At 36.0% G+C, this 26,839-nt stretch overlaps 1 protein-coding gene across 3 annotated transcripts in view; it reads left to right on the top strand.

Moving 5' to 3' along the window:
- The window catches only part of LOC131077716 (uncharacterized), a 149,267-nt gene that overhangs the window by 81,672 nt on the left and 40,756 nt on the right, over positions 1–26,839 (top strand). For all 3 annotated transcript variants that reach the window (XM_058015255.2, XM_058015253.2, XM_058015254.2), the window contains 4 exons: positions 866–899; positions 1,547–1,783; positions 5,815–5,904; positions 26,763–26,828. In XM_058015255.2, the coding sequence (XP_057871238.2) occupies positions 866–899; positions 1,547–1,783; positions 5,815–5,904; positions 26,763–26,828 (427 nt within the window). The remainder of the gene's footprint in view (positions 1–865; positions 900–1,546; positions 1,784–5,814; positions 5,905–26,762; positions 26,829–26,839) is intronic.

The raw sequence follows: 26,839 nt of genomic DNA, 5'->3' as shown, positions 1-26,839 counted from the left end.
CACACTAATTCTTGTAGATATGTTGAAAGCTGTAGTGAAAGCAAGATTTTCCCCTTAACTTGCATTACAAAGATTGAATTTGTAAATGCCTGTTTGTCCATGAAATTGAAATTGATAAAATTATATAGTATAACTATATCTTACTTAAAAAAATCAGATATTATTAGAAATGTTTGCCTCTCATAATTTGGAATGGCAGAACTATAACTCTTACATGCTCTTCCCAAACTCCTCTTACACCTCTATTACATGCACAATCTTCTTTGTAGATTCATGCTTCATTGTGGCCTATGTGACTTGGGAACAGAATATCATTCAATTTATTTCATATTTTAATTCAACAATGCTTAGATTCTTGATCTTTAATATATGTCAAAGAGTAAGTTTGTATGCAAAACCTGAAAGATTTTCTTTATTATATTACTAGCACATTGTTTTTCCTTTTGACTTCTCAAGGATCACTTGAAGTCCTCTAATTGTAGTTAATTTTGGATAGCTAGGGAATTCAACTTATTCTATTACCATAGCCCTTGTTTACATTTTTGGCTCATAATTTAGTAGATTGTGAACCAAAGGACGCCTAGAATCAATGTTATTTTTATACGTTTATTTTTAACTATTTAGTCATGTCGAGATTAATTTTGGTCTTACATTCAAGAGAGATATTGTATGAAAAACATGTTACAAGAATTCAATTTGATAATTGGTTTCTTTTTGGTTATGTATGGTGTTGCATAAGATAAAATCATAAATCTATTAACCTTATTGGAGCATATGCTTAAATGTAAGCATTCTTACTATGTAGTGGACATGCATTTGAAAGATAATCTAAATTATGTTCTATTTGTTTGTTGTCTTTTGACAGATGGACTTTTACTTTAGTCATTATCTACTTTGGGGTAACATCCTTTCCCTGGACATACATTTTTACTTTAGTTTTTGTTTTAAGCTTTTAGTTGAAACTACTATTCATTTATATTTGTACAAGATTTTTGGGGTGCACATATCCGATTGAAATGGGGGCACATCCAGGGCATACCAGGTGTGGGTGCAAAAAGTACCCAAATCCGCAGTCAAGGCTCAGTGGGTACCTAAGGCACCCTAGTGTATCTGTTGCATTTACCCCAAGTTTCATTTACACCTAAGTGGAAATCCCATTAATATATTAAAAAACTAAAAAAATTGGAAAAACTGAAAAAAAGGTCTATTCAGGTTTTTGTAAGTTTCATGATGTTATATGTGAAGTTCTGTGTTTGATGTATCAATGCAAATATTACAGCATAACCATGTAATGGTTTGGGCATGCGCCCTACCCAACCACCTCACACATTTGCACCCAAATTTTGGGAAATTCCACTTGGTTCGAACTATGTGCACCTCAATACCCATGTAAACATGCATTTGTATAACTTGCTTTACTTCACCTAAAGCAAGTGACTAGATTTTTTTTTCCTTACTTTTGACTGCTAGTCTCTTCCATTTTGAAAATAAATATATTAGAGAATGGAATTCCTCAACGTTTCAATTCCATCTTCTGTTGTTGTAGCTGGCAACTTTAATTTCTGCAAAGGGATGCAGACAATTAGCCAAAAATGATTCCATTAGAAATCAAGATGTGAGGGCCAACTTCTTGAAGACAGATCTAGAACAGGAAGCACATGTAACAGAAAGTCCTGGAAAAAATTTAGATGGAGATTCGGTTAAATTACAAAGCCATCAAGAGCGGGAAGAACAAAAAAAGAGAGCTGGATTTTGGGGCTATGCCATGCAAATTATATTCCAGGTACACATTCATTGACTTTTTGTATTACTTGCCTTGCTTTGACAAATACATTGCTAAGAACTGCACTTATATACATACATGTATGGTTTTACTGAGTAGTTGCATGTTATAAGAATATTTCGCCCTCGTAGACCAATAGAATTGATTGATTAAATTATACATGGTGCAATTATTCAAGTATTGTGATGAGTTTATTTTCTTAGTTGTAATGCTTGCATGAAATGCTGTGTATGTTAAAATGCAAAATTGTTCTTGATGCATTGAAAACAGTTTTGTGGATAACACTGGTACTAATTCAAAAACTACATCTCCAAGCTTTGACACGATTATAATGAAACATTGCTTGAAGCTATCGACATTTTCAGTTGTAGTTAATTTTGCTATTTTCTAATCATTTCTTCATTTTGAATTTAGTCAAGTATTTTACATCTGCAAATTGTATCATTGATATCTTATTTTTTGCAAATATTCACTAATGCATGGGCAAAGGGAATGTAAAGGAAACCTTAATAAGTAATCATGAATTTTTGTTTTAGTATTGTTTAATTTCTGTTTTAGAACAATTTAAGTTGCAATGCTAGCGTGTTGTCTACTAAACTGTACCTCTCATTCAGATTACTTCTGTCTGTAAATAAATGGTATGGTACGAAGATAATTAGTTTGTAACAAAACAGATGTCTTAGCAGATACTGCTCTTATGTGCATAGGTATGTTTTCTTTAGTGATAAGTGCTGGGAGAAAACTGAAATCTTGAAGTATTGTAACTTGTAACTAATGAAAAATCATTGTAATTAAAATATTTCTTGTCCATGATTGGCTAGAATGCACATTCTTTCTATTAATATCATTTTCAGGTTTTATTGAAAATATACATAAACATATTTGCATGGTATAAATCAATCATCTATACAAGTTAATAATTACTATTCTAACATATGCTGCACTCAATCAATGTGATTATTGGAATCAAAAGTTCCAAGCTCAAAGACTGTATGATCAAACAAATTTTTGGAGATGGATTTGCAAAAGAGATATCAAAAATACTTGAGGCAGCAGCTAATTATGCTCTTAATCTAGTTCAAGGAGCTGATGAACACATGAGATCTGTCACAATCAAAGATGCAATCACAAGAAATGTTGGATGGGGGCCTTAATGAATCAACTTATTGCCATGGGGAACTTCACTCGTGTTTATGAAAAATTATAGACCATAGACCATGTATTAATTATCTGTAATTAAACTAAGAAGCTAGATGCATGTCTGCATGTCTCCGTGTCTGCAAATATTTGTGATTTTGGTTATTCATCATTATCTTATTTCATAGTGTTCTAAAATGGAGAGAGAAGTGCCTTTCTAAGTTTTTAAAATCTATCTATTTTGAATGCCAACTTTGACTATATCTAGATGCATGTAAATATATGAAGCAGTTAGATGCATGTCCGCATGTCTGCAAATATGTATGATATTGGTGTTTCATCATTGTCTTATTGCATAGTAGTCTTAATTGGAGAGAGGAGTGACTTTCTAAATTTGAAACTTAGTCTATTTTGGATGCCAACTGTGATTATATCTACTTCAAGGTATGGATTGCAGGAGGCCAGAAACAATAACCCGATCTGATCTTTAACTTAGAATATATGACTCACACTTTTGGGTCTTGTGAACAAAGTAATGAACTTCTGAATGTTGCATATTGGAGAAGTGAAGACCGTCACTTGAGGAAGAAGTGAAAACCATCACTTGAGGATGAAGTGAATTCAATTGGAGAGCATTTTAACTTCTGCAGACTTAAGTGTTCCAGTGGCTAGTTCTAATTAATTTTTATGAATTTGTATTCATGGTTGGTGCAGTAACGCAGTTATTGTATTTGAGTTTATAGTTGATTTGTATGCCTTTTATGTTGCATATCATGAACCATAAATAATTGATCCTTATAGATATTTTTGAGAGAATTTGTATTTTCTCAGGGGCCAAGTGGCCATGAACAAATGGGGATGTTCTAACCAAGGTCTACTTTTTGAAGTCTTCTTTCAGAATTCCATTTGGATTTGATGAAATTATTTAGAAATGAAAAGAGATTTTTTCCCAGGATGACAATATGATAGCATAGATCCATAGATAAGCGAGCTTGACTCTTGCCAAGGAAAGGATGAGGATTTTCCAATGGTGCTGTTTGTATGAGATTTAGCTCTATAGAATGTAAAATGTTTATAGCATTTTCTTCCGTTTGGGAGTCAATAGAACGTTAACCATCAGATGCTGACTTGATTGAGTATATATGTGCTTTATTTGCTGATCAAATAACAGGAATTTCTTGCTCCCATGTGCGTATAAAAGGTAAAAGGAAATGGTTAACAAAGATATGACAGTCTAGTTAAAAAGCTCCATGTCCTTACATGATTGCATGCTTGACATTAGTTGACAACTTGACATATAGCTACTAAATCATTGCTCTAGGTTTTGTAAGAACCCCCCTTCACAGATTATCATATTCATATATCTCTTAAATTTTTGAATGCACAGGTGTAAGCTGTGCCATTTATGTGTGAAGTCTTTAGGAGGAATCCACTGATGATAATGAATATTATGAGAAACTTACACAAAAGTGGACCTAGACCTAAGCTTATCCTATGATTCCCTCAAATTGGAGCTAGTGCAGAATAATATGGAACCTTATAATTTTGTCACACTATTGGGCTGAATACAATAACCATTGTGTTTCGCATGAATCATACCTTGGAATCATCAGATGCCTCCATATCAATAGAACTTCTTGTCTTTTGGCATTAGCAGTCTTACTCAAGAAATTTTACAACCTTGCGAGGAAACTTCAAGCCCATGGTTTCTCTACAGATATTCAATAGTCAGGAATTATCCTATAACAAAGATGAACTTAACTAGAAATGCCTGACAAACCACTTGGGCAGTGAAGTGTAATATCAAAGATAATTGATAGCTATTAGTGCTTACAACTATTCCGTCACAAGCATATTGAATACCATTATGCAAGCAAATGAAGTGAATGGCTGGCATTTTTATGATGAAACATTGACAACAGTCTAAACAGTAGCTCAAAATTTGTTCATTAACAGATTCCTTAGTTTGACTAATATATCCATTGTTTATTATCGACAGCAAGTTTCTTAAGGGGCTAACAAGCACCAGAATATGTTAGTAGATTCTATCTTTTATAGATGCTTAAAATTAAACTACGCTGTAAGTATAGGCTCTTAGAAAAATGAAGGATATTCACTGCTGGCTTTATGGATTTGGGTCCATCCGACATTTATTTTGCTTTCATTGTTTTGTGTTTAGTTACTTTTTGCAATTGCTTGGGCTCTTTTTGATCTCAGTAATACTTTCTTGTAACTTTCTATTTTTTTATGTCCGATTGACCTATTCTGCTCATTCGTGGCCATTAATATAAGTTTTTTTTTCTTTCTGGAGCTGCACAAACTAGTAGTAGAGCTGAGCTTATAAGTTTTATGGGTTATTAAGATATGCATCTGCTTGTATTATGAGTTGTTCACTATCGATAGTTTTTGTGAGATCCTGCTTGGCTGGATACTCAAGTCTTATTCACCTTCCTCTGCTTACCAATGTTCCTCTACATCATTGATCTCAATAGATTGCATACATAGGATTTATCATAGTTAGGCTATAGCTATGTTGACAGGATACTTTTTTCTCTGCTATCAAAGATAAGTGCTTTTAAAGCCATTCATCCAAAGGAAAAGAAAAAATTGTTTAAATGTTTTGATGTTCCTGTGTTAAAAATTAAGAAAGGTTATTTTATTACAATTTTTTTTGTAGTTGATAACAAATCATTTCTAGAAAATTGTAGCTTGACAAAATCATGGCTACGATTCTATTTCATCCATTGTGGTGCTATCATTTGATATTGCATTTTCATTTTCTTGTCTTTTAAAGATATACTTATGAATGACTATTAGCAACTACTTCTTGCTAAAACAATTGAGCATTTGAGGCAGCTTCTGAAAGGTGACTCATTGATTTGAATTTTGAACAGACTTGTGCAGGGGCTGTGATGATGACAGACATTGTTTTCTGGTTCATAATTGTTCCCTTTCTAACAAATGAACATTTCAGATTGAATCCGGTGAGTATATCAACAGTCAAAAGTTCTCTTGTTTTTTAGTAAGTTTTTTATTGATTCGGATTACATTTCCGTGCAAATCTATTGTTTAGGTGAAAAACAAAAAAATCACATGCTGAAAATTTGGAGAGGAATTTAATAGAAAGATGATTTCTTGAATGTTTCAACTCTTTCTGCAAGATAAATGATGTTTTCTTTATTCTTTTCATTTCCAATTCTTGACAGCCAACCATTTTAGATTGCATTTGGTAAGTGTGTTAGCATAGTCAGTTGCTAGAGATTTGTTGATTCAAAGGGAAAATACATGCATTTATCAATTTCTATATGCAGAAAATGAAAGTTTCTATTCAGCATCTTAACAGAAGTCCAACAAAATTGACTTGTTTCATTTTTGGCCATTATTTTTCATACAGCAGTATGAGATTTGGAAAAAAATTCCATCAATAGTAATGAGGAAACAAGTCTCCATCTCCCCAGTGTACATATTGGAAATTGGGACTCTTCTAGGCATGAGGAGACTATACTTGACGCTTCTTGCCATTTCTAATTGAAGTATCATGCCCATTTATTTGGCTTTTCATGTAGTACACTCAAAGTGTACAGTTTGCATGTAGTGTCAATTAGTTAATCTGTTGTGGATTTGCATATATCGATCTTGCAATATTTTTTTTATGAGTTATTAGTTATCACACAAGCCTAGCTCAAATATAGTACATACTAGATTTGACAAATAACTCTTACCTTTGGTCCCCTATTGAAGTAATAGCATCATTATCTTCTTAGTAAGGAGGTCATTATGCATAATGATCATCTACTGTTTCAGTTCTGGAACTTTTATCTAAGATATAGGAATATCAATATTTGAAGTGGATATCTTACATTCAGTGGCTTCTTTTGGGGATCAAGTGTATGAGAAGCACAAGAAACAAACTGGTAGATCTTCATTGTTATACTCCTTGAGTACTAGCATTTCTATAATTCAATTTAATTGTTGCACAACATATGATGAGTAGAAAAGTCTCTACTTCACAGATTCTCAGCTTTTATCACTTGTTGGTTCTTTGTAGCAGTGACAGTTGTTAACCAAATACCTTTGCTTGATTGCAGTTAGAGGGATAATTGTATAAGTTTTCTTAGTTCTATGGTCCAGCTTGCTCTTCTTTTCAACTTCTTTTAAAGGAGGTGTACTCATCCTCTTATTGTGGACATTTTGGCATATAGTATGCCTTGTAGCACCCTCAATATTTATTTGATTGGATTTCTGTATAGAAGTAGGATTAGGATTATGTTCTTTGGTGCTCTCTTTGCAATCATTTAAAGACTTCCAATTGGAAGCTTGGACAATATCAGCCTGTATGAGTAACATCATAATTATAGGAATCTATTTCCACAGACTTCATTAGTATTTTCCTGACTGCTCAAACTGAACATGGTTAGATTTTCTTGTGGAGTATCATTCCTCCAAATGTCAATCTTTATGCTGTGCACCAAGACATTTAATGCTCTGCATACCATTGATTTGTTTGTCAAGCATATCTAGAGAAATTTTGGGCCAGTACTCACCATCTTTTTGGATCTCAACTCATTCTTCCTAAGGCACTTTTGTTGATCATTGTATGGAAGGTTTTGGGTTATCAACAACAGTTTTCCACTTGGTTTCATATTCATGCCAATGGACAAATTGTGGTTTATTATCGCATATTAGTCCATAATATTTGCATGTCTCATCAATAGAGTAAGAAGTGAGATATCTACCTACATATCATTCAACATAGCTACAATTGGGCCATCAATGTCTCTATGGGCCATTCATACTTCGAATTTTGGTATGACATACAAACTTTGGTGGCTAATGAAATTCTAGTTTCTCTTCCAACTTCCAATGTGCCCCACTGCCAAAAAGAAAAAGACAAATCAACTTCCTCTTAGAGATTCATGCCAATATTCAGTACGTTTCCCAACACCCAAGACAACTTCTAGGCTCTTAATGACCAATATTGAGTATCTCATTCAATTGTTGATTGCATTTTGATTTACTTGGAGAAGAAAGGCCCGACAACAAACATCATAAGCTCTGGCCCATCAAGTATGGTCCTTACACTAGTCTCAATTGTTTTTAATGACTTTTGCCTAGGTCCTCCAATCCCATGATGTTGGGACTAAGGTGCGTAATTCACTTATGGAGAGTTCTTGAAAAATATTTTAATATATATATATATACAAATTGGTGAGCATCTATGTTGCTATTAATGCAATCCAGTAAGATGTTGTGGTACACTATGCATGTTGGTTTACATGTGTTGGTGTTGTGGTAGCAACTGTAAGACATTTGGAGAACTCATTACTGCAAAATGAATTAGTGTTACTGGATGCATGAATGGCATTGCAAGTGAACTTGCAGCAGAGCTGGAGTTCATGTGGTGCAATCTAGGGACATGGTAATGTTTTCTCCTATCAGCGTTCTGTTGTGACGTTTTCACACATCGCCCCATTGCAAATGGGGACCCCCTTCTTTTTAGGCCCTCCTGGTTTTTTGGCTTGCGTTTTTGTGGTCTTTTCGCAGCAGTCTTGTCAATCTCTCTTCTTTGCAAGTGTTTGGGGGTCATTTTGATTAAATCTGCTTTTTGTTTGAGCGAATTTGGCTAAGTCTAGGACTTGTTTTGTGAATTTTAGGGTTTTTGCCTTCTGTCCTAGATTTTAGGGGTTTCTGTTAGGGTTTTGGAAAAACTGAACATAAAACTGGAATCAGGACCCTTCAAGGAACCTCCCAGTAAAATTTGAGCCAAAATGGAGCAACTTTCTATTTTTAGAAAGTTCCTATTTTTTAGGGATTTTACTAAGTCTCGGATTGGTCTAATTTTGCCAAAAAATAAAATTACTATTTTTAGTAAGTTTCTATTTTTAGTAAGTGCTTTTTTGACCTATTTTGCCCAAACCTTGACATTTTGAAACACTTACTATTTGGAAAAATCTATTTTTGGCAGGTTCTTCACAGGAAAACACTAAAAGCTAAATATCTCTGAAGACTGAACGTTCCTGAAGACCATTTCTAAATCCGGAAGAGTCAGAAGGCAGACAAGTTGGATAAAAAATGGTTAAGTTTGGAACTCCTATTCTAGAAGAGGAAAGCATGCAAAATCATCCAAGTCCAGAAATTCACATCAATCCACCAATGTCATCCTGATCTGAAAATGGCCTGAAATTTGACTAAGTTTGGAAATTTGGAAGATCTTCCAAAATCCAGAATTTGCATTATGATTCCTATGGACCTGAAACCACTCTCAAACATCCTGACAATATATATGAAATATAACTTAAAGTATAAGCCACTTATACTTAAATGTTATATTTTATATCTATATCCTGACGAAGAGCTTGGAACTTGTGAAAAAAATCCATGTATCCATGGACAAAGCCAAAATGCGCCCAAGGCTGGACTGGAGCGCTGAATCCAAGAAGACATTCACAAGTGGGAAAATCCGCCAGTCCATGGACAAAGTGAAAATGTGCCCAAGGCCGGACTGGGGCGGTGAATTCAAGAAGGCATTCACAAGTGGAAAAATCCATGAATCCATGGACATGATGAAAATTCCGCCCAAGCTAAAAAATTGAAATTTTGCCTAAGGCATGGAATCCAAGGAGTCAAGGAGGAATTAAAAAAAAAAAATTTTCCCCTCGGGCAAATTTTTGAATTTGCTATTTTTAGACACCGAATCTCGACAGTGTGGAAAATTTTATAGATTCGGAATCGTGGCAGAATTCTCCATCCAATGAACTGACTCCTAAATTTTAGGAGGATCTCTAAAAATAGGGATGTTGAAAAGGAGACATGGACAATTCACAAAGTAATGGAAATTCCTTCCTTCAGGACATAATTCCAGGAAAGGTGAAAAATTGACTAAGTGTTGGAAATTCCTTCCTTCATGACAGAGTTCTTGAAAAAGGTGAAAATTTGGCTAAGTGTTGGAAATTCCTTCCTTCACGACGGAATTCTTGGAAATGTGAAAATTTGGCTAAGTGTTGGAAATTCCTTCCTTCATGACAGAGTTCCTGAAAAAGGTGAAAATTTGGTTAAGTGTTGGAAATTCCTTCCTTCACGACGGAATTCTTGGAAATGTGAAAATTTGGCTAAGTGTTGGAAATTCCTTCCTTCAGGACAGAATTCCAGGAAAGATGAAAATTTGGCTAAGCGTTGGAAATTCCTTCCTTCACGATGGAATTCTTGGAAATGTGAAAATTTGGCTGAGTGTTGGAAATTCCTTCCTTCATGATAGAGTTCTTGAAAAAGGTGAAAATTTGGCTAAGTGTCGGAAATTCCTTCCTTCACGACGAAATTCTTGGAAATGTGAAAATTTGGCTAAGAGTTGGAAATTCCTTCCTTCAAGACAGAATTCCAGGAAAGATGAAAATTTGGCTAAGTATCGGAAATTCCTTCCTTCGGGACAAAATTCCAAGCAAGGAAGAAATACACCCAAGGATGAATTGAACATAAAATTTCTAAGGCAAGGAAGGAATCAGGGATGAATTGAACAAGAAATTTCCCCTCCAGGGAAAAATTTGAAAAATCCATTCTCGGGCATCAAATTACATCCAAATTTCAAAAGTTTACAGATTTGGATTCGTAGGAGAATTTTCTCTCTCCTGGACCGTGGAACCCTAATTTGGAAATTTTCCTAAAAGATAGGAAATGTGCAGAATTGATAAAAAACTTTCTTCAAGCAAGGAAAGTTGAGGAGACTTCAAGAAAATTCTTCCTGAATCGAATTTTCCCTCTCCAACAATTCCAGATGTGCAGGAGCGGATATACGACGGCAGAGTCCATTTGCATGGCGAGGATCTATTGAACGCATGGCAGTATGGTGGCGCATTCATTGCCCGAATATTTGACCAAATGGCACCCTGGTCATTGCATGTTGAATTTATGGCAGATTCCTTTTGCATGCAGCCACCGCATGTGGAAATGATGGAGCATTTATGACATAATGGGGTGATTTTTGCATGGATGAATATTCAACGCATGTTGGGCAAATTTGAAGGAGGTGGTGCATTTAATGCGCAATGGATGCTATTTTGGGTACTTTTGAATTAATTGTATATGGGCATGATGGGTTATTAATTGGAGATTCCCACCTCGTTGCATCTTGAGTGGAGAATCTTTTAGGGAAAACCCTAATTAGGGTTTGCATGTAATCATGGCTTGAAGCCTATATAAAGGGGTGACCCCCCTCATTTGTAAAAGGAGGGAGCTTTGTATGAAATTGTTGCGATAAGCTTTGAGATAATAACAGTGAAACATTGTTCTTTGATGGTGTCCACTTAAGTTATTTTTTTAAAGCTTGCATGGTTTCACCTTCCTCACTTACATTAGAATTAGTTTAGTGCTTTGATTCCAATGGAGAATGTAATGGTGTTTGATGAATTTCCATGGTTCATACTTTTTGCATCTTGCTGATTGTAAGTTGCAGTGTAAAGTTAGCCTGAACCCCCAAATTTGTGCTAAGTTCAATTGTGAATAGTCGTTTGGATTGCGCCGTGTTGGGTATTCAGATGCACTTTTCTCAATATGAAAATCCTCCAACATCCTCAGAAGATTGCACCGGTTCCTGCGGAGTTGTAGTTTATCTTGGCGAAGCAGAGCTTGGTTTATTTGAAATTTGTCCACCAGAGCACTATTCATTGTTATCACTACCCTTAGGAGTAGATTTAGATCCTTCTAACCCTTAACCCTTTACTTTCAGTTCATTTTAGTCCGTTCGAAGCAATAGCATCGTAGAATTGCCATATCCGATGATGGAGTTCCAGCCACAACAAAGAGGTGAAGGAATGATGCAAATGTAAGGCCCCTTGGATTACCAGCAATCACATAAGCCAACTGAGTCACGTCCATAGCATAAAGGAACCTTGGAGTCGATTGTTTGAACTTCTTGTAGTCTTAGCATGCAATCGTACTTTGATCAAGAGAGAGTGAAGTGACCGTTAGGCAACTTTATTCTGTGTTAGACGTTGTCATAAAAAACACGTCAACAGGTTCCCACTTAAATATTGGTGTCTTGTGTAATCTTATATTTTGCATGTAGTTTCACTTCTATCAATGTTGTTAGATATATTGAATAATGTAGTTTACTATTTTAGATCACATAATCTTAGGTTTTTCTACTCAACTTATCAGTCATCTGCAACGGCGTACTTAATCACCAACACATCAGTCATTTCACTTGGATATAGTTTCTATTGCTCATTTTGAGGCTACCTTTATATATTTTCAACAACCGTTCGTTGAGAGTACTTTGGTTGATAATTGGACTTGTGCAAACCACAATGGGAACTGACCAGTTATGAATTCCCTTTGTTGATGTCAGCCAAGTGGTTCTCCGAATCAGCTTTTGAGAGAAGTTGCATAATTTGTGTAGATGAGGATAACTGCCCCTTAGTAGAGAGGGGATGATGAGGACATACATCATAGTATTTTTACCTAGTTATGTTATTGTAAATCATAGTTAAATGAGTCATATCCATTTGTAAATGGGTCAATGGAATTATTAAGGCAAGGGTAGATAGAAAAAGGAGGTGCATAGTTGGAGTCGAAACCATTAAATATCTTTACAACATTTTTAGCTTGCAAATGTAGGCCTCTGTTATGTAAACGATTTCAGAAATAGAATAAGAGCAAGCAAGATAAGGAACCAGTTTTACTTTTTATCTGAAATACTCTATCCCATTTAATACTACCTAGTATCAAACTTCAAGGTTTGATCACGAGTAATTGCCATGTAATAAGCCTTTCTTGCTGATCAATTTTATTTAATTGTTCGTCTCACACGTGTAAACAGTTCAGTGGTTGACCCCTTTTTCCTAAGCATAAAATATTTGCCCGTTTCTTTAATTTATTCCTTTGCATCATGTTAATCAAATTATTTGAAGTAAATCTTATGAATGTGTTCCCTTGTTTTTTTTTTTCTACATATCTTCCTTTTGTCTGGTAAATCTTTATATTGAACCTCCAATTATGCCAATTGTAGTTATTTTTATGATTTCGAAGAAGAGAAGTTCAAGGGAGAAGATTGGGTAGCTTGCCACTAGGGTCTTATGTATTGCATTCATTTATACAAGTGTAATTCCACTGAAGAATTTTTTATAAAAGATGCCATGAAACGTGGACGAAGAAAAAAGGAAGATCATGTTTAAATACAAATAAATTTGGGGAATACGGTAAGGATTGAACATTAATTCACTCTATATAGCATGTTAGAGGTTTTACCTAGTCGCCCTGTCTGTTTTCCTTAGCAGAGGTGCATTTCAGAAGCTGCAGATCCAGACCTGTGTGCTGAAGATAGATTGGCATGGAGAGGGTGCATGCATGAAGAGAATAACACACAATTGTGTAATCCAGTGTGTATGCATGTGCCAGGCCTCATCTTCTTTCAGAATTAGAATGCTTTTCAGATTTAGAAGTTTAAGTTTGCATGCATGTCTCCATCATGCGTGCTGTTCCAGATTTAAAAGTCTTTTAAGTTTAACTTTTTTTTCTTTCTTTCTGATATTTTGTATTTAGCAGTTTTCTTTTTCAAATTTAGCTAAGCATCATCATTAACTTCAGTTCTCCTATCTGCTATTTTGTAATTATCAGTTTTTAGGCAGTTTGATTCATGCAAGGTACAGCGTGCTTTTAGTCCATAGCCATCTTCATCTATAAAAGAAAGGCAGGGGTATGAGTGATTCAGCTAGTGCAGTTTTTTTCCCAATTAATGTGAAGATAGCTGCAGGTTTGAGAGTTCAATATTGTTTATTTGTTGTTCCCTTTTGAGTGTAATGTGTTTGTAGATTATTTTATTCAGAGTCAATAGTTTTGATAGAAGTTAACAGGTTTAAGTTTCCTAGTGTTTAGGGTTTAATTTTCTGAGTGCAGAATTCGCTCAACATGGTCTGAAACTTTTAACACAGCAAAAATCTATTAGTGAACATAGAGGTTTATACTATGAATACATCATGATATGACGAGACTACTCTATATAGAGATACCCTTGGTCAATAAAAACATAATTGAGCTGAAAAGATTTCCTGATAGAAAAAGGTATGACTAGTTAAAATAACACAAAGTATCTGGAAACACAGAATTATTATCTTTGTGGGCCTATAAACAAAACTTGTACAACCTCCCAAAACACTTTTAGACTATTTCCCTGGCCTCAACAAATGCAACAATCACCAAAACTCAAAGAATTCCTATGAAAAATCCACACAACCCTTAAGAATGCAAGCACAACAACTAAAAATCATATGTCATGCCCACAATGTTTATTTATAAAATTGTTGAAGCTAAATCAACCCAAAAGGGTGATAAAACTGAGAATTGGAATATCACCGGATGCCATGATCTGTTGTGACACTTTTCTATTTGCATAGATCGATGATTTCCAAATTGCCATGATGATTGCATTTTTTGCCACCTGTTGCCATCGAGAATTCCCCTTTGCAGGCAAGAGACATTTTCTAATCTCATCTTTCCTGCCAAAACTTGCATTTGATGTTTCATACCATCTGATGCATTTTCCAACATTGAAGAGACTGTCCTTGTTTCCAAAAACATGCCATTAAATACATGAATTAGATCATTTATGAATCAGATGTTGTCAAGAAGCTTGGTTTAGAACATAGAAACGGGACATGGACTCGGTGCGTACTCGGCAAGGGTGACTCGACTTGGGGCTTGGCAAAAAAATAGGGCATGGACTCGATAGGATTCGACAAAGTGAAAAGCCCAAGAAATTTAAAGATTTTTAAGGATTTAAAACTTGTTTCATGCACCCTTTATTAAATATACCTTGAAGACACAATAACATCATCAAATAGAAGCTAATTTGACACATACACAAGTATACTTCGATCACATAAGTATAAACACAAATTGTAGCTGAAAGAAATAACAAACTTAGATATATAAATACTACCAAATGTATACAAAACTCATGGAATATGAAATCCATGACATCAAATGTTCCAAACAAATATCAAAACAATAACTACAAGTCTATGGCTCAAAGGAGCCTACATCCCTCCTACGAAGGCATCTAAGGTAGGTCTTGGATGATTCAACAGCCATAGTCTCTACTTGTAACTCCATGCCACCTTCACTAACATCAGTTGTGCTTGTGTTTGCTCATTCTCCATCCTTCTCCTCCGCCATGGCTACAACCTCAGCCTCTCTATTTGCCTGGTCGACCCAATTAAGGTCCTCATCACTAAAGATAGGATCCATAGCCTCAATGGTCCACTCAGATTTTGGATCGAACTCCTCTAGCATAATCGAGGTGGAGTCATAGTCCAAAACCTGTCTTTGTCTAAGACGAAGGTTATAATGAACAAAGACTAGATCATTCAACCTCTCCACAGTGAAAAATTGATTGCTGAAATAATTGGATAATTACATTGAACGATACACACACGTATATATAGAGCCTACAAGACGATGTTCTATAAATAGAACTAGTTGTTAAAGTGAAATCAAATAAGCTAAAAAACTTAAAAAGCTAACTAAACAAGCTAAATAAGTCGACTAAAAAGCTAAATAGCCAAATAAGTCGACAACTAAGATGACCACTAAGAATAGAAGATGACCATTATAGAAGATATTAATATTATTTTAACACCCTCCCTAATGGTCATCGTACTCAATACCCTACAGAAGACACTGTAGGTGTTATGATCACAAATGCAAAGACCATTCGCTGCTACGGAGACCCTCCCAGGATCTGCAGAATGTAAATGACCAAGAGTACCAAAAGCCATCCAAGGTAATGTAGCTCTCACACGCGAATTAGAGATCTGGCACACGCGAATTACTGAATCCTAAAACGATGATTTGAGGGAAAAATCAGCAAACCCTTTTGCAAAAGAGTACTGAGCACTGTTTGCTCCAGCAACTCCTAAATAGACTGCAAGATACCATGGTTGCAGATGTTCGCCCTGATAGTGCGACCCAAAACTGACTGCAACAAAGCACAATTTTTTAGGAGAAAAATCGATCAAAACCAGAGAACTTCGCAAATCACAAATCCCATGCGAACTTTGCGTATTACAAATGATTTTTGAGGAAAAAATCGTAAAAACCAGCCAACATTTTTTGAAGAAAAAATCGTGAAAACCTAGAAATCCCACACAAGCTTTGCGGATGACAAATAATAATTTTTAAGGAAAAAATTCTAAACCTTGCGAACAATTTTTGAGGAAAAAAAATGTGAAAAGCAACCAAACAAGAAATCTGCTTGTCACAAAGCATAGAAGGCTGATTCCTCTCCAGAATGCTCTGCAACATGCGCCTGCTCCTGTTCCTAAGACCCTCCCAGCCTAGATTGCACGGATGCCAACATTTTCCTACAATCTTTCTTCATATGGCCAAGTTGGTGACAATAGTTACATTGTACACTTTTCTTCGAAGACTGTGTATATTGACCTTGCCCCTTTTGCTGGAAGGACTGACCTTTACCCTTGTTCTTATCCAAAACTTCAGCTGTGAAGGCCTGTTCAGTGGACAAACTAGCGTTGCTTCCATCGATCCCACTGTAGAAGCTTGTTGTAGAGATTAGGAAACTTCAAATCAAAACTAGTAGAAGAGATATTGAGCGTATCAATGAAATGCTTGTAGGATCTGGGAAGACTTTTCAGCGTGATCACTACCATATCCTCTTCAACCATGGTACGGCCTATAGCTTCCAACTAGTCACAGATCTCCTTGATCTTCGTGAGATGTGTCTGGATAGATGATTTCTCATCCATCATGATAGAAAACAACATATTCTTCAAAAAGAAAGCTCTGCTCTTGTCGGATGTTTCATGAAGATCCTTCAAGAGATCCCAAATCTCTTTAGCTGTTTTACCTGAAGGCACCTGAGGGAGTTTGATAAGCATGACAACCTCTCGATTTTTCTTATCTTGTTTGTCTTGATCTTCACCTGCTGCTGTAGGACGAGGAACCTTGCCAAGAACAATCTGATCAAGGCAACGATATTCAAATATTGATAACATGCGCTGTTTCCAGGTGTTGTAATTGAGGTCGTTGAACTTCTGACTGTGTTCCAACATGATGTTGGTCAAAGACGCCATCACAGAAGCTGAGGTCAACACTAGGCAACCAATGAAGGCACAAAAATTGAGACAAAAGCTGCTGATCCCAAGTCAGAAAAGCGGGCTCAAAATACCCTAACACGGATATTGAGGCACAAACCCTGAGATGAACGTTTGCTGAAAACTGTAGAACACTGTAGGCTGCTTCAGAAAACCCTAACAGCAAAAAAAACCCAAGAATTTCGATTTTGAAAAAAACCCTTGGTGCTGCCCAAAATTTTTCTGAAAAAACCCAGATAAAAAAAACTAAAATCCCCAATTTCGGATTTATAACATAAACAAATTGCAGGAGCAAACAACACAAAGTTTCGTGCCCTAGACACGAAAATAATTGCAGATGGCCATAAAAAAAATCCCTAGAAAAACGCGAAATACGTGTCGTCAAAAAATTGCGTCACTGCAGATCGCGGCCAAAAAAAATGCAGACCAAAATCGCGGATATGGAAACCCGCGAAAATCGTGGAAAGTGCTCAATATCGCAGTCGAAATTTTTCCACATTTTTAGATTGTAAAAAAAATGCGGAGAACGAAGAGTTGACCACCGTCGTCGGTGGAAACCCTAGTTGTGGAAGTCGCCCAGAAGGAGACGCGAAATTTCCGCATGAAGCACAGAGAAACAAGCTGGTCGAAAAAAAACGCAACCCAAAAAAACGTAGGCCGAAAATAATATTGTAGACGTGGGAACCAAAAAAAGTTCGCCTTGCAAAAAAAAATCGCGAAAAATGTGATTCAGACCTGCGAACCTACAAAAAATCCGCCCAAAAGCTCTAACCAAACTTGCAAAAATCCGCCCAGCATACAAACACTGCGCCAAAAAATCACGATCATGAAAAAAATCTTCGATCCAATTATTTGAGCAATGCCCAGAAAAAAAGCTTTAGAAAAATCTCACTAAAAAAATTTCAATAAGAAATTATTTTAGAATTATAAATTTTTCCAAAAAAATTTAAATCCTGCTCTGATACCATGAAAAATTGATTGCTCAAATAATTGGATAATTACATTGAACGATATACTAGAGATCGGAAAATCGCCTAGGACTCGCCAAACTCGGCAAGTCCGAGTACGATTTATGCCCCTCGAGTCTTGCGAGCTCGCACTCGGACTCGTCCGAGTCCAGGGGGCGAACTTGCCAGACTCGCCGAGTCGGCGAGTTTGGCATAAACTCGCCAAACTCGGCGAGTCCTGTGCTTGGGACTCGGCCGGCGGCAAGGCCCAAAAAAGGCAAAAAAAAATGCATTTTTAAAGTTTTTTAGAAATGAATAATCTCGTCTTTGTTCACTACAACCTCGTTTGAGAATGAGAAAAAATAGGGTTATAACATGTTAGCCAATAGAAAAATAACACTTGATGCCTTTACTAAATAATAAAAGTCTTTTTGGCGCACAAGGGGCGCTGCCCCCAAACCCTCGTTGAGAAATATGGGGGGAAACTGCGTCGATAGAAGTAGGGAAAATTTAACCTCCAAGTCTGACACTGATTGGATCGACTAGGTAGATATAGAGGCTGAGACTGTAGCCATGGCAGAGGAGGAGTGGAGAGCACGAGCAGAGACAAGAGATTTAGAGGTAGATAGTGACACAGATGTTCCCGATGTTGGTGAGCATGGCATGGTGTCACGGGGAGCGGCTATGGCTGTCGAATCATCCAGGACCTACCTTAGATGCCTTCGTAGGGGGCTGGGCCGGAGGGTGCAGGCTCCTTTGAGCCATAGACTTGTAGTTGTATTTACCTTTGGTATTTGTATGGAACACTTGATGATGATGATATGATAACATGGATTTTTTATTCCATGAGTTTTGTAATATTGTATACGTTTGACAATATTTATAAATCTATGCTTGTTATTTCCTTCACCTACAATTTGCGTTTATGCTTATGTGATTGATGTATACTTGTGTATGTAATCAAATGAGCCGAGTTTGATGATGTTATTGTGTCTTTAAGGTGTATTCAATAAAGGGTGCATGAAACAAATTTTAAATCTTTAAAAATCTCTAAATTTCTTGAGTTTTTCACTTTCTCGAGTCCAACCGAGTTTGACTCCGAGTCCCGAGTTCGTTAAAGTGAAATCAAATAAGCTAAAAAACTTAAAAAGCTAAATAATAAAAAGCTAAATAAGTCGACTAAAAAGCTAAATAGCTAAATAAGTCGACAACTAAGATGACCACTAAGAATAGAAGATGACCATTATAGAAGATATTAATATTATTTTAACACACAGATAGTCTATTGTGCCTCTTGGATTGTATGTTCGCAAACATACTCCAATTGCGCTCACAACCAAAAGCATTGGATGGTTGGCTCAAAAGGCGAATGGCTATCCTCTGGAGATTTGGTGTTTTAGGACCAAACATTTGCAACCATTTATCTGAGATGAGAAAAAGGAAAAAAATCAGTCTCATTTCCAACTTTAAGATTTTAAGTTATAAAATTAAATTATGCCCTTATAATATATTTTTACTCGGCTGCAATTTTGTTCGACTATCTTTGCAAATTTGACGAGAAGATCTCCCCTTGTGCATTAGAAAAGGCTTGTATCTTGTGGATTATAGTGTTGCTATCACTAGGCGACATCCACTCTCTCACTGAATAGAGCCCATTAAGAACCTCCTCATCCGCCTTGAAATCAGGGCAGAAATGGAATGCCAGATTGAGGTAATAAGCTGCTGCATGGAGGGGTTTGTGAAGTTGGAGGTGCCATCTCCTATCAATGATATCCCAAATGGGACGATACTTACTCTCATCTCCTACATAGATGGATCTAATGGCCTCCTTGGCCCTATCCATGCCCTCATATATATAGCCTATTGTGGGCTTCTCCCCATCAGCAACTCATAGGAGAACTACCAAGGGCTCAATGAACCACAAATATTTTGAAACATTAACAGTTAACTTAAATGTGAATGAGAATAAGCAAATAGAAGAAAACTATGAATAAAAGTTAAAACATAATGTAGATTTTATAAAATTTTTACCTTCACAATCTCTACAGAAGAGGCCTAAAAGCTTGGCTCATCAAAAATGTAATCTGCCACATCAATCCCTGCAGTGGTCGTAGCATAGGATGATAAAGTCCACTCCTCATTGACAAACATATGCCTCAAAGTTGCCTTTGACCGAATTAAATATTGTAATGTGACAAAATTGGTGGCAAATATAGTGATTCTAAGACAAGCTAACTCCTTCTGCCCCGTGTATTGCCTCATTAAGCAAAGGACCTGTGCATAATTGTACACAAATTTGCAAGTATTTATGGCCTTCTCTACACATGTCCTAATCCATGGAAGCTTGCCAATATCCTCCAATATGAAGTCAAGGCAATGGGCGGTACATGAAGACCAATATATAGTTGGGTGCCTCTCCATCAAAAGCCTACCTACAAAAACATGTTTTGTTGCATTATCGGTCACCACTTGAACTACATTTCCTCACCCACCTCAACTTTGACCTCTTCTATAGCCTCACATAGGAATGTGGCATATTTTGAATGTGTAAAAGCATCAATGGACTTGAGGAACATGCTGCTACTTAAAATTTGAAAATAAAGCAAAATCAATGATTATTCAATAAATCATAAATTAAAAATATTAATCACTAAATCAAATTCAAATTATTCAATGCATTGAGGGAACTAGAATGATCAATCACCTGCGGAAGAAACAAGAAAATTTGGGAGTGTCCAATTTCTCCTATCGGTCCAACCATCGGTCATGATGGTGCAACCCTTCTTGCTCTATATCTCGCATTGCTCCTCTAATGTGGCTTTTACATCAGCCACCATTTTTGTCAAAATTGGGCCACTTAAGTCAGATTCAAAAGGGGCTTTGAACCCCACCCCACATATAGTTATGGCATCAACCATGTTTTGCCAATAAGGAGACTTGTCACAAATAAATTAAATAAGATAAGTATGTCCAATAAAATTGATTAGACAAAGAATCAAACTATAAATTTTAAAACAATCAAATAAAAAAGAATTATTTGGCTGCAAAGAATGGAATGGTGCATTAGTACCAAAATTTGTCGATTGCATGTCTAGCTGCATCATGTACTCCTTGTTCCAACCCATGCTCTCAAGCGACAGTTGGGCACTTGGAGAAGTGCATGGCTCAAAATATGAATCCATTCTAAATTTACGAACTCTAGGACCAATGCTAATACTCCCACTACCACTGGCAGAAGCAGTAGCACTAGGACGATATTGAGGCATGGAAGAAGCCTTTCCAACACAACCAATGCTTGCCAACTCCTCCCTTTGCCTCTTCTTCATTTCCTTTTGCAGTTGCACTTGACACTCATGAATAGCCTTAGTAGGTGCTTTGGTGCACGGGTCAGCATCACAGTCGTGAATGTTGGCAAGATGGTATTTCAATCTATTTATGCCTCCATGAAAAAATGTTTTGCAATATTTACATTTGGCCTCTCCTTTTTTTTGCTCGGGAAAAATTTCAAGATCCTTTCTACTTGGGGTTGTTCTAGGAGTAGGACTCGACATTGTGAAAAATATGATTTTCAAAAGCTCAAGGCTGCTGCAATCAGACATAATTACAAAAAAATAAAAAATTGTGCATTGTCATCTATAAACCTATTTGAAAATCAAAATTAAAAAAATTTAAGTTTTACAAAAGTTAAAATTAAAATTTTTACTTAAGTGAAACATATTATTTAATTTACTTTTATCAGTTTTAATTTCAAGAATGTGCTAAATATGCTTTGTGACATATGGTGGTTGGTGATGAAAATTTGGATCTCTTTAGCCTCAACATACACTTGTTTGATCCAATCAATTTTGGTGCCAATGTTTTGTAGCATTAGGTTGAGGGAGTGGACAACACAAGGTGTCCAAAAAATGTGTAAATAACCCTACAATTTTTGGTATTGTTTGTTACTAGATTTGAAGACTTGTCGAGTACTTGGCAAAGCTCACCAAACTCATGAGTCTCTAAGCTGGTTAGCTGAGTCGACTAGACTCTTGAGCCGAGCGTGGCCGAGTCTTGGAGAGTACTTGGACGAGTCTTGCTCAAAGACTCTCAAGTCTTAGGCTTGGACTCTTCTAGTGCTTGAACATAATAGGTAGTGACTGAAATTTTGAATTTTGAGAGTTTGAGGGTCATATGACATGTTTAATGTTTGAATTATGCCAAATTGATCGTCAAATTAGACTTTAATTTTCTCTAAATGCATTGATTTCTTTTTTTTTTGTGTAATTATGAGGTTTTTTTTCCTGAGTTTGTGTTGAGTTTTTTTCCTAGTCTATGTTCAGTCTCAAGTGCAAGTCAAAATTTTGGGCTCTCGAGTCGAGTTCAAGTCCAAGTTTTCAAACTATGGTCTGTTATAACTTGGCACAACATTTTGAAGGCCAACTTCCTCAATGGCTTGACAAAGAATGATAGCAATAAATGCACCATCCTTCACCTCTCCTTCACAATCCATTTCTCTCAAAAATATTGCTTCCTCAGGGGACGTTACAATAACATTGATTAATGGGTGATTTTTTGCATCTTTTCATCCATCAAGAATGGACACCGCTATTTCGACCCACAAATCCTTTATGGGCTTCAAGGAGTCCTCTACAAATTTCATCTTTTTTTCCAATAAGGTGCTATGCACCTTCTCAAAACATGGGCCCTTGTACCCTTTTGAAGCCTTATTAATTGATTTCACCATTTTTTGCCAATATGGTGAGTGAACAACATTGAATGCCAATCCATTCATATAGACACATTTTGCTATGTCTTGATCAGAAATCTCTCTAGACTTGTTTTGAAATGCCATTTCCAATAATCCGTTTGATTTCTAAGGTGAGGCCACAAATTGTTCTTTAGTTATGGACAAAAATGGCTCTTTGTAGGTTGAAAATGAGGAGGTGGTGGAGGGGGCTTCATCCCTCTAGATCCATTCTTTAACAAAGGATGATTTGATTTATGGCCTACTGCTTGGTCTGATTTCTCTTTGTGCTTTAGGCATGCCTTTACCATCTATGCCTGGACAAAATTTGATGCCTTATCGAGGGATCTTGCACAAATGGCTTTTCACTCGATTGCATGAGCTCAGAAATTTGAACTTTACAATGACAACAAATCCAAACATAACCTCCACAACTATTGTATCAATTTAACATATTTAGTAAGGGGAGAGTTTGGGTCTGTTTTGAAATGAGGTTGGCTCATAGAGCTAGAAATTGTTGCCATTGTAATACCTAAGACAACAATTTCAATAAACAACACATTTGAAGAATTGAAACAAATGAAGTTTGAAAACAAAAACATAGAAATGCAACTTAATTCATTTAAAAAAAATCAAGCATGTGTTATAGATACCTAGAAGAATGAAAAAATCCAAAAACTTCAAAACAAAACAAAACAAGAGAGTTCATTTGTAAAAAAATGTAGGCAAAAAAACAAACTTTAAGTTACTGGGTTCACCTGTCTAGAGCCCCTAACATGGACTGGGTTCGTGTGGGTCCTGGTTTGCGTTAGGTTCATGACTAGTTTGGATAGGGTTCACCCCAGGGCCCTTGGGGTGAACCCTGTCCAGACCCAGACGAACCCAGGCGCGAACCTAGATTTGATGAACATTGAAGACAGAAGACAATTATTATTTTTGATTGTCAATTTTGTAATTGTAATGATTTTCATTTGAATTGTGAACCTGGACATATATGAATCTATGATACATTAATATATATTATATGGCATATGAGTATGTGACATAATATGATATTATTGAAATTCTGAACTATCAATTGGCATTTGGCATTGATCAATGATGAAGTAGCATAATATTAAATGTATTTAGATTTGTTATTTTGTATATTTCTTTAAATTTTTGCATATAATGTGTGTGTGTGTGTGCAGACGAACCCAACCCACGAACCCAAAAGGCAAATTTTTTTTGTTTGAACCCATGAACTAGGTTCGCGTCCTTGAACCGATCCCGAACCCGAACCCGAACCAGTAACTAAAAAAAACCAAAAAATTCAGAAAACCTACCTCTTTTGAAGATTTTTTTTTCTACAATCTCTTTGACTACAAACAAACACTTGCAAATGCGTAGGAATAGCACAACAACCAGCTTGGAGTGTTCAATGATCGATCTTCAATCCTGTTCGTGCAATGGCAAGCAAGAAAATAAGTTCAACAATGGAGGAATTTTTTTTTGTTTTCCATTCACAGTACGAAAATGAGTTTGCTTTTTCCTTTTAGATGTTTTATATGTCACATTTTAGGGTTGGGGGGGGCGAATGGCATCTTTTAGAGTTAAAGAAAGTAAAAATAAAAAATAAATGTCAAAATTCGCTGGTTGGATGCATGAGACAACAAAATTCTACCCGGGTTCATCTGAGCCAAAGCCACAGGCTATGTGCAGTTCCCTCCCTAAACTCATAGGGGACCTGCTGGCCTGTAAACTTGGGTCGGACTGGACTGGGACCCAGGGTCTCCTATAGGCCAACCAATAATATAGACTAAACAAAATAATTTGAACAAGAATGCTTAGTGACTTACTAAAAATAGAGACGAAGAGAGAATTAAACAATTACAAACCTACTGCTAACAATGAAAACAATATTGTAAGATTTAAGAAAAGCAAATATGGTCCAGTCTGCTGTTCCACAATGAGGTAAGAAAAAAATGATACTTTATCAAACTACAAAAATAATATTCAGTTTATTTTAAAATTTAAATGTATTTGGTGTGGGATGATGTTAGGATGACATCACGTCCTTGAAATTGTCAAGGAATTACCCGACACTTTTGAAATCTCTAGCCATGGATTGATAGGAAACTTAAAAGACATTTTCAAAATGTGCCACTTCTTGATTGCCTTATTAGGCATGGTAGTCAAAAGGTTTGATTGGGGATGGCAAGGAAACATTACGTAGCCATGCTTGAGTATTGAAAGTGGGAAACTACGGACCTGGGGGTTAGGAGGGGGAAGGGCAATGAGAATTTTGGTAGGGAATGGGTTTCTAGGAAACCTTGTTGCCATTCAATGTGATGTTCAATGATTCTCAGGACGCTGCCACCAGAATAGAGAGCTTTGGCAAGTACAAATTGATATAGGGGACAATGCTGGAAAGCAATTGTTAGGTAGTAATAAAAGGAATGATATCAATCACAATACTGCATATTATTGCTTTTCAGGCGATTAGGGCAGGGATGAATCACAATTAAGTGTAATAAGTAATAACTAAATTCTAGAAATAGGTCTCTATTGAATAACATAGTCCATGGATGGAAGGTAATGGTGATGCAGAGAAGTTAAATGTAATATGACAGTGATAAGGTCAGAAATAATGCTAAGGGGAAAATATGTTATGCCCTACAGAGGGTTAAGAACCACCTTTTTGCACCTTCTCTACAATAGTTTCAACTCAAATCCGTGCATTCTTTGAGCCACAGTGAGACACCATATTTGAGTAGTGTTAAAGCAATACAATTAGGCAAGTTCCTCAGAAGAGGATCTAATAAGAATACCTAATATTGATAATGACACAACACACATTTGTAGTTAAATATATAACTTTTAGCCCCTATAATCTCAACCCTTAAACATTATTTTAGGCAAAACATCAAGATCCATAAAAATGCCCTACAAGAACAACCACATCATAGTTTACACCAAGACCCAATAACAAATTTTCTTGGTGCATAACATGGAATCACTTGGGATCTACTCCTAACTATGTCTTCATGTATGCATTTTGATGACATTAAGTGGCATACACCTATGGCAGGTGCGCACCAAACTTTTGGTAATGGTTATCTTATCCTTTTTTACAAGTATGGTTATAACTTATAATGCTTGACTTAATCGTCATATTTGCCCAGAATATGAGTCAAGATGCATGGTCTGGTTGTTTCTACATCAGCTTCTTGTTGTCACATGTGGACAGGTATGGGGAAATGATTCTTAATGTTAATGCATCCTTCTGCTGGTCAATAACAATGATGTTTCTCTGGGTTCTGAGTTGAAAAGCAATATTGTGACAGTAAGTCCTGAATGAAAATATATTTTCTTTTAAATTTTATTTTCTTCTTGTGTTTTCTTAAATTCTTTTTGGATGAAGGTCTGATTATTTTGTGATCGGAGATTATATGTAGAAAATACAAGGAAATATGCTATTATCGAAATACTATTTTAAAGATTAGTGCCTGCATTGATGTAGATCAAATTGGAAAGAAGTGTATTCAACTTTGTTCACAATCTTGTGACGAGGTCCTTTTGGTTTATCATGTTGGTAACTTGCATTCATTGTTTGAGACATTTTTACACTCTTCTTTTGTGACTACATATTTTGTTAGGCCACTTGTTAATTTCATAAAGAGATTGCATGTATAAATTTCTACAACTCCTTTTTTGGCTAATTAGCTTTAATGTAATAACTGGTACTATCCAGGAACATTGTGTTCTACAAGTATGCAATACAAGACAATGCTTGATGTACTTGGCATGATGTCGAGAAAGAGAGCTCTCCCAAATTTTAATGGGCATTATATATATTTTGCTTTCTAAATGAGAGCAATATGAATATTGCATATGGTGATATTTGTAATATGCAAATTTGGAGGTCCATTGGTCTTTTATCAGAATTTCCTGTTTCTTATGTTATTAAAACATTTGGTGAATTAGCAAGTTATTTTATCTTCATATCACAATGGCTTTGAGTTTCAATATATAAGTGATTAACTTTTTTCAGTATCTATATTTAAACTCTCTTTAATCTTTCTTGGCAGTTGATGGGAAGTATGCATTCAGTTAATGCTTTGTTTCTTGTCATTGATGCTGCTCTCAACAGTATGGTATGTATCCA

This window comes from Cryptomeria japonica, chromosome 5 (assembly GCF_030272615.1).
Source record: "Cryptomeria japonica chromosome 5, Sugi_1.0, whole genome shotgun sequence".
Lineage (NCBI taxonomy): Eukaryota > Viridiplantae > Streptophyta > Pinopsida > Cupressales > Cupressaceae > Cryptomeria > Cryptomeria japonica.
The sequence above is the reverse complement of the archived record's forward strand: the minus strand, read 5'-3'. Positions and strand labels throughout refer to the sequence as shown.